General features: G+C 55.9%; 2 protein-coding genes across 2 annotated transcripts in view; one reads left to right on the top strand and one right to left on the bottom strand.

The window, feature by feature from the left end:
• Positions 1-445: 445 nt before the first annotated feature.
• Positions 446-5239, bottom strand: Sox8 (SRY-box transcription factor 8). Its single transcript, XM_041675846.1, has 3 exons — positions 4686-5239; positions 3278-3507; positions 446-2577 (listed from the first exon to the last, which is right to left on the bottom strand). The coding sequence occupies exons 1-3, from the start codon at positions 5096-5098 to the stop codon at positions 1829-1831; spliced, it is 1392 nt and encodes a 463-aa protein (XP_041531780.1). The 5' UTR covers positions 5099-5239; the 3' UTR covers positions 446-1828.
• Positions 5240-5449: 210 nt separating this feature from the next.
• Positions 5450-7967, top strand: part of Lmf1 (lipase maturation factor 1) — a 105454-nt gene continuing 102936 nt past the window's right edge. Inside the window, exon 1 of the transcript XR_005976478.1 lies at positions 5450-5673. The gene's annotated coding sequence lies outside the window, so the exon portion shown is untranslated. The remainder of the gene's footprint in view (positions 5674-7967) is intronic.

The following is a 7967-nucleotide window of genomic DNA, read 5'->3' as shown; positions in this document are numbered from 1 at the left end:
AGGCTCTCTTGGGATGGTTTTTCGCTGCTTCCCGATTGGCTCTGAGACAGGACACCCCATCTCCCCCAAAATGTCTATCAGCTTGAGACACACTACATAGCTACCCAGATACCAGTCTTGATTCGCCTGGGAGGAAAACATGGCTTAAAATGGCCCATCTGCACCTGTTTGTATCCTTAGGAGCAACCCCGAAAATGAGGAAGCCAGACAAGGCTAAAGGGGTGGTGTTTAAACTCCGAGCAAGTGATTGTGAGGGGATGTCTGACCACCTCCCTATGATGAGTTGAAGCCCCTGATTTGGGGAGTCTGAATGAGCTCTGCACCCCTAAAAGTGGCCTAATGACCAGACCCTTAGCAGAGTGTCACCTCCCTCCTGGGAACCTTCACGAAAAAAAAACCTCCAGGCTTGAGAGAAGTAACACACAAAGCATGCTCCAAGTAGATAAAAAGCACTTTTTAAAATTTTATCAAATTGATCTGTACAAAAGTTAGCATTGCTTGGTCAGAAAGTAGCGAAACACAGCAGGCGAAGGTCAGCAAATATCTTTCTGAATTTAATGCCAAAAAAAATAGATTGCATAAAAATGAGTTTGCTGTGGGTCCCACCCCCTCCCCCAGAATGAGATATGCTAAAAGAAAAAAAAAGACAGTTTTTTCCTCTAAAAAAAAAAGGTAGGAAAAGTAGAAAAATGTAAAAGAAGCAAACTTCTCAGATGTGAGTAAATGTACAAAGTCTCCAAGGCACAAGTTTCTGTGAAGTAGCCAGTTACACACAGCACACAGCGAAGCGGGGCGGTGAAGCAGGTGGTGTTTTCTAACTAGGAACCTGGGCAGGTTAGTGGAGGGGGCTTTCCCTTCACAGCTTGGTAAGTAGCGCCTGGTGCCAAAGAGCCAAGATTATCGTGGTTCTGCAGCTGCCAACTTGCAGGAAATTCTGTCTTCTACCGCTTGGCACCACTGAGGGCAGAACTGACATTCCTGTCTTCCGATGCCCAACCTGATGCTGGTGCTGGGCGTTTTGTTCTAACCAGACCCCAAGAGGTAATCATTTCCTCCCGTGCCTGGTAGAGGCCTCCCGGGCCATCTGAAGGCCAGGGAAAGAGATGTGATGGGGTGCTGAACCACTTCCCTCCTGTCCTTCACAAAACAAGCTTCCATTCTGTCTTAAATTCTACTCTCTGCACAAATGACTTCATTAATTAAAGATAAAATAATACAGAACATAAATACATCTTCAACAGCTTTCAAAACAGACATGTTTAAGCCTTAAAATAAAAATTACAAAAAAATAAAATAAACACAAGAAGTGTTTGTCTCAGCCAAACCTTGCTGGGAAGAACTGTGGTAATGAGAAACCCCTCCATCTCACATCGGTCCCAAGAGATGCCCAAGTGGATGTATCCCGAGGGTCCACGGGTGTGCTTTCACCATGGGAACAACATCCCTTGGTTCCAGGGAGTTCTTGGCTGGGCTGGTAAGAACCCGAGGTCCTGTCTCTCCTTTGTCCTTAGCCATAGCTATCTTCTCTTTCACTGAGATGCAAAACCAAGGCGCTGGTACCCACTCATCATAATGGCTGTCTTGGAAATAACCAGTTACCTCAGAGAGAGAAGAGGAGGAAAAGAGAGCTCTGTCCCCTGGCAGAAGTTTGGATATCCAGAGGCAAAGGGACACAGAGTGACAAAGCCTGGCTTCCTGCAGATTCAGCAGGCACTTGACGGAGCGAGGCTGCGCTGGCTGCCTCCACCCTCTACCGAGTACATTTCTGGAAGACCTCAAAGACCTGGCTATACTTCGTGGACACTGAGTCCTCCGGGGTGCAGCCGCCTCAGGGTCGGGTCAGGGTGGTGTACACGGGTTGGTCCCAGTTGCTGCTGGGGCTGTGTGCGGGTGGCATGGTGAGCCCATTGAGCAGTGGTGAGGCATAGGGCCGGCGGGATGAGTGAAAGTAAGGGTATTGGTAGAGGCTGGGGGGGTAGCCAGGGTAGGGGCTGTAGTAGTTGGATGCCTGCAGGTCAGTGTAGTCACACTGTGCACTGGCGAAGGAGCTGGCAGCCGTGGCAGAGGCAGCTGTGGTGACACTGGCCTGGGCACTGTAGGAACCATAGTCAGCATGGCCAGGTGAGCCATGGGACTGGTCATTGTAGTGGGTGGGACTCAGCTGCTCGGTCTTGATATGTGGCCGAAGGGGTCCTGCCTCTGTGGGCGAGGCTGACGCCGAGGGAGCTCCCTTGTGGGCCCACACAGGGGATGCCCCTATGCCAGTTGCCCCGGAGTGGGAGTAGGAAGTGCCCCCATAGGAGCCAGAGGCAGTGGCCTGGCTGGGCTCTGTGGGCAGGGTTGAGTGGCCATTGAGGGGCAAGTACTGGTCAAACTCGTGGACATCGAAGGTATCCATGGTACTGATAACCTCGCTGCTGAGCTCGGAGATGTCCACATTGCTGAAGTCGATGTTCTGGCGGCCGCTGTCCACTAGGCGGCGCCCTTCCAGCCTTAGCTCTTGCTTGCCTCCACTGCCGGCCTGATGCAGATCTGTCTTGGGGGTGGTGGGTGGGGTGGGCGGCCCATGGGTCTGGCCTGAGGAAGAGAGTATATTTCAAGGATGAATGCCCCTTCTGTGGGTCCAGGGTGGAGCTGGTGGGTGACACCAGGAACCCTGGTAACTGCCACAGGTACGAATCAACAGCTTTTTGTTTCCTTACCTTCCCAGAAATTCCGGCAAACTCAGACCTAGCCCTCACTTACTGGCTGAGAAAATTCCGTTAAGCACTATGCTGTGGGAAGACCCAAGGCCCCTCCCTGAAGACCTGGGTGGGGGATGGAAGGTGGCCAGCCAGCCCCACCAGAACTAGCATTAATGGGACACTCTTGGAATACCTGGCCCTGGGCACAGGACCAAGGTGAACCCACACAACCCCGCTCTTCCCCATCACAGCGGAGTAAAGAGAAGCTCGGGCCTGCCTCCAGCTTCACTAAGGCTGCTTGGTTGCTGGGACCCCACCCACCAGCCTGATTCTGAAGCTGGGGTTGTTGTCCCATGCTACTATCATTGAAGAGTGGAGGCAGACTGCGAGGAGTCCTATTGAAGATACACATCTCCAGAGTGCTGATGGGCTACTCAGCCCCCTCCTTTAGAGCATCAGAAATAGCTATATCCAGAGGCTTTTTCGGGGGGCTAGGGAAAATCTGGCCCACTGCCCATAATGAGGGAAGGCCTTCCTACACTTCAGGTCAGTCCCACTATTACCTACCCCATGCTAAGGGTCCCAGAGCCTACCTGTGTGGTCGCTGTGGTGGTGTGTGTCGCCGAGGACTGCATCGGCTTTGTACATGGGACCACCAGGGTGGTGGCCCAGTTCCGTGCCAGAGTCCGAGTCGCTCCGGCCAGCCTTCACACTCTTCCTCCGCCGTGGCTGGTATTTGTAATCTGGGTGGTCTTTCTTGTGTTGGACACGGAGCCTCTCGGCCTCCTCCACGAAAGGACGCTTCTCGCTTTCACTCAGCAAGCTGCAGAGAACACAGTAGGGCGAGGATGTCCCCAGAGCTGCAGGGCTGCCAAGGGCCCAGGCAGCACCAGCGCACACACTACTGTGGGAGCTGGCCTGGAGTCAGACAGCAGGAGCACACGATCGGGTGCTGGAGAGGCCAAGGCACCCTCCAGCGGGTAGCCTGCCCTTATGCTGAGCATCCTGCACCAGGGCAGAGCCCACTAGGCCTGTGTGGTGAAGACTGTATGTTCTTTAGAGTCCAAGGAACAAGCAAGACCCCAATTCTCCATCTTTCTGGAGCGCCCCCTTTCCAACCGTATTTTCTCGTCCATCCCATACCCTCTCTCAGCCACAGTGGAAACTACACTTTGACAAAGGCAAGGCTTCCTGGGAGCCAGCTGTGACTCAAGGCAGCTAGCTGGCTTTGCTGCCCTTTCGACCTCAAGCTTCCAACAGTGAAGGCAAAATCCAGGAGACTGTCCTCTGTGCACACACCCTAAGACTCCCGGCCTTCTGCCTCTGCCTGCGGGCAGAGCTGAGTTGGGGCAAGGCAACCTCACCATCCTGCTCAGCCCAGTGTTACTAAGAAGAACCTGTTTCGAATCAAGCAGAAGCAGCTGGGAGATTTGGGAATCAAGCAGAAGAAGGTTTGGGATGTGCGGTGCGGAGGAACTTCTGTGCTCCTGTCTTCTTTAGTAATGCCTGCCTCTCTCATGCCAGCGTGCCCACTGAGCCTTTCTCACTTTTCACCCACTCTTTTTCCCTCCCTCCATTCCAGGTTGGTGTGGCCTGAGAGAAATAGTACCTGGGGACAGTACCAGCCAGCAGACTTGGACTCCTCATGGCTATCCTGAGTCCCAGCTTATGCCCAGGACAAAGCAGCTTGATGCCTGTCCCTATCTATGCCTACGGGCCATGGTGGGCCAATCGAAGCTGGGATTCCCAGGTCTGTAGTTCTCATCAGGATACCCCGGGAAGGGATAAAGTGCTGGATGGTGACACTCCGGGTACTGGCCTCCGTGCATCTCCAAGGTCCCACCCACACCTGGTGTCCGGTCTCTGTTGACCAAGGTATTTTTCCACCAGACCCACCCTGGAACCAGCCCTGGAGCACTGCCCAAACTAGGGCACGACGCCACCTCCTTCAGCCCCTATGTCCCCTTCCTCAGCCAGAGTGTCATGAGTCCCCACACTCACCGCCACAGCTTGCCCAGGGTCTTGCTGAGCTCTGCGTTGTGGAGATGCGGGTACTGGTCCGCCAGCTTGCGGCGCGCCGCCTGAGCCCACACCATGAAGGCGTTCATGGGCCGTTTCACGTGTGGCTTGGCCTTGAGCGTGCCGCTACCGCCGCCGCGCACGGGCATAGGCACTAGACTCCAGTCATAGCCCTTAAGCACCTGTGACACTGCATCACGGATGCAGGCAGGGAAGCGTTCGTCTGCAGCCTCAGCCGTGTCCCCTCGGCCGCCGCCCCCAGCACGGCCCAGGCCCTCGGATCCCTCAGGCGACGGTGGCGCGTCGGAATCTGAATCCTCCACGTGTGACATGGAGCTAGCAGTGCCGGACGGGCTGCAGGGCGGCTGGGCGCGGGCCTCACTCATGTCCAGCATCGGGGCCACGCGCGGAGGAGTACGCAGTGGGGATGGACACAGTGGTCGCGCCCTGTCACACTATGGACGGACACTCTGGAATCCAAGGTTGCAGGAATCAATGTTTGTCCCCGTCGCAGACGCCCAGCTGCCGCTCCTCCGTCGCTGCAGCTCAGTCTCAGTTCTGGGACCCGCAACAAGTTTCTTTAAGCGGTGGCCGAAGCCCCGCCCCTCCCGGCCCGGGTTGGCAGGCAAGCCCTCCTCGAGGAGGAGCTTGGGTGCCCCGCCCCAAATCCAAGGATGAGGACCCCGCCCCGCCCTCCGCACCACGTGGGCCAGGCGCCCCGCAGCCTGATCCCTCGACTGAGGCAGGGTCAGAGGGCTAAGGGTGACACACTGCCCAGCGTCCGGGCGTCCGATTCTCTGCAGCGTGGCTCGACTTTCGGGCGGCTGGCGAGGACGCTAATCCACAGGTTCCTGAGCCCAACATCCCTCCCTCCACTGGGAATCCGCTATTTCAAACAAATCTGGGTTCTGCCCGCCGGGTGGCGCAATGACAGTAGCCACCACGTGACCCTGGTAACTCGAGCACCTAGGTGAGCTGGAGGACCCCCCGGGGCCGGACAAAGGTGGGAGGACGGGGGCGCTGGGCGGGGCTGCGCAGGTCGCGGCTGCTGTGTCCCTAGGGCGGTTGGCGGAAGGCCGGGCCGGAGGCGGGGGCCCGGGTCCTTCCGGGTATGACCTGCGGCAGGGGCGCGGAGGTCCTGGCGGGCGGGCCTGGGTGGTCTGGCGGAGGCGGAGGCCACGCTGGGCCACTTCGCCTCAGCGCCTGGAGAGAAGGAGAGTGCTCAGGGTTGGAAAGGGGACGTTTCTCCCAAGGCCAGCGCCAAGCCACCAGTCCGAGCCGCGCCCGAGGTCGCCCCCGCGAGTTGGCTCCCGGCCCGGAGGTCTCCAAGGGCAGCTAGAATTCTTTCGCCAAACTCTATGGAGGCGACGTACCTGCCACCCTAAGCTGTGACTCTTGAGAGCCAGGTAACCCTAAACGAGGCTGCCTGTCTTCCAAACCAGTGGATGTGGCAGCAGGGAAAAACCATGGCTCCTGCCGTTATCACCTGGGGGAGCTTCTTTTTCCAGAAGAGACCATTTGGGTAGTCTGTGTACCTGGAGCTGAGGTGCTCTAACCTCCAGGTCTGGGATCCCAGCCTCAGGTTTTGCCAGCAGACCCGCAGTCTCACTTCTGGAAAGGGCCAGTGCTGTGCAATTGTGGCCTTGGGGCACCTACAGTTCCTGCTTGGAAGAAGGAAGTTCAAGTCCCTGGCACCTGCTGAGGGGACCCCCAAGGAAGAGAAGCTACTTTAGTTGCGACTTTATTCTAGTTGTGCTTCGTGGTGTGTGTGTGTGTGTGTGTGTGTGTGTGTGTGTGTGTTGAGTGGGTGGAGAACTGGCTGCCATTGTTTGCTAAACTCTTCCTTTATTCTGACTGGCCCCTGCCGAGAGAAAGACCCTTCCCTATACACCTACGGTGGCTGTCCTCTCCATTGGGGATCCTTACATTTAGGGTCCCACCTTTTGGGAACGAAGTGTCTAGAAGGCGTAAAGACCCCCCGCTGTCTAGTGCACTGTTATAGTGCCATCCATACCAGCAAAAGAAGTCTACTTGGCCTAGCTGAGGATGGAGACCAGGCCCACCCTGTGTTCTTCTCAGGGCTGACCCCCAAAGTCTCAGGTCCCAACCCCCTGTGCCTCCATGGACCCATGCTCTCAGGCTTCAACTTTGCTGAGAAAGTATAAAACTGAGTTCTCATTGGGTACCCCAGGCTCTCAGTGCAGCTTCTTCCTGGTCCCCACCCGTGGGGCCATAATATACTTATTCTCAGATCCCTAGACTGCTTGGTCCCTTGGAAGAAAGGAGGTGGAGCTCATCCTGGCTCCACCCACAGTTTGAACCTTCCTCTCACTGGGGTCTCTAGTGACCCCCAGAGGACTGGTAGTCAGCCCTGTTAGTTATGCAGCTATAGGCCTCTATGGGCTGCCAGGAGCTGACCCAGCCCTGCCCAGTACATTGGCACACAAGTGGTACCCTGAGCTCTTCTAGGCTGTGTTCAGAATTGAGGCCAATACAAGTCATGGGCACACAGGTGGTGCTCCAGGCCCATGCCAGGCCGTTGTTGGGTCATCTTGAAAAACCAGTACATCCTCCAGGTCTTTAGACTCTTCTCAGACTGACTGGTTCACATCCTTGGCCACTAGACAGACCCTGAACAGACATGAAGCTGTGACCAGCGCCTCCTTAGGACCAAACAGTAGGAAACTGCTTCCTAGTCCTTGATCTGATAATGCAGAAACCGACAGTTCTTTAAAACTTGAACGGAAACTGTAGATACTGCCTCTCAATTTACCTGTGGGCCACTGGACCTTGTTCAGGTGTGGACCAGTTCCTCCTTCTCTTAACTTTTCCTGCCCCCACCCTCTTTCATGGCTGGTCCAAGTTTTGCCCCAGTCTGCATGACCTTGCCCCAGCCCCGAACTTCCCCATTATTGTGTGGATTTTGCAGTTCTAGAGGAAGGATCTTATTGGCTAAACTTGCTCCAAGTGCCCATTCCTGGACCAATCCCTCAACAGTCTGGGGAAGGGCTATTGAGTAGGTCTGTAAACCTCAGCTTGGCTTGTGTGTCCTCAGCCCTGGCCTGCTTCTCCTTCTGCCCCTGCACCCAGAGCTGTACATAAGACAGCTGGCAGGGCATCCCCGCCGGCCATGGAGATTTTTTATTTCTGATACTGGCCGAGAAGAAACAAAATGTGCAGGCAGTGAAGGGTGAACTCAGAGCAGGACTCCTGTGGACTGTCGCCCTGCTCACTGTGTGCCCAGGGGCAGGAGAGGGGCTCAGT

This window comes from Microtus oregoni, unplaced genomic scaffold (genome assembly GCF_018167655.1).
Source record: "Microtus oregoni isolate MIOR12 unplaced genomic scaffold, Mior012 000027F_ref0000203, whole genome shotgun sequence".
In the NCBI taxonomy this organism is placed as follows: Eukaryota; Metazoa; Chordata; class Mammalia; order Rodentia; family Cricetidae; genus Microtus; species Microtus oregoni.
This window is presented reverse-complemented; position numbering and strand designations above follow the sequence as displayed.

Coding starts and splice junctions, on each gene's coding strand:
- Sox8 (XM_041675846.1), bottom strand. CDS start 5,098: ATGCTGGACATGAGTGAGGCCCGCGCCCAGCCGCCCTGCAGCCCGTCC. Junction 3,508..4,685: donor ACCCTGGGCAAGCTGTGGCG/GTGAGTGTGGGG, acceptor TGTTCTCTGCAG/CTTGCTGAGTGAAAGCGAGA. Junction 2,578..3,277: donor CCACCACAGCGACCACACAG/GTAGGCTCTGGG, acceptor TCTCTTCCTCAG/GCCAGACCCATGGGCCGCCC.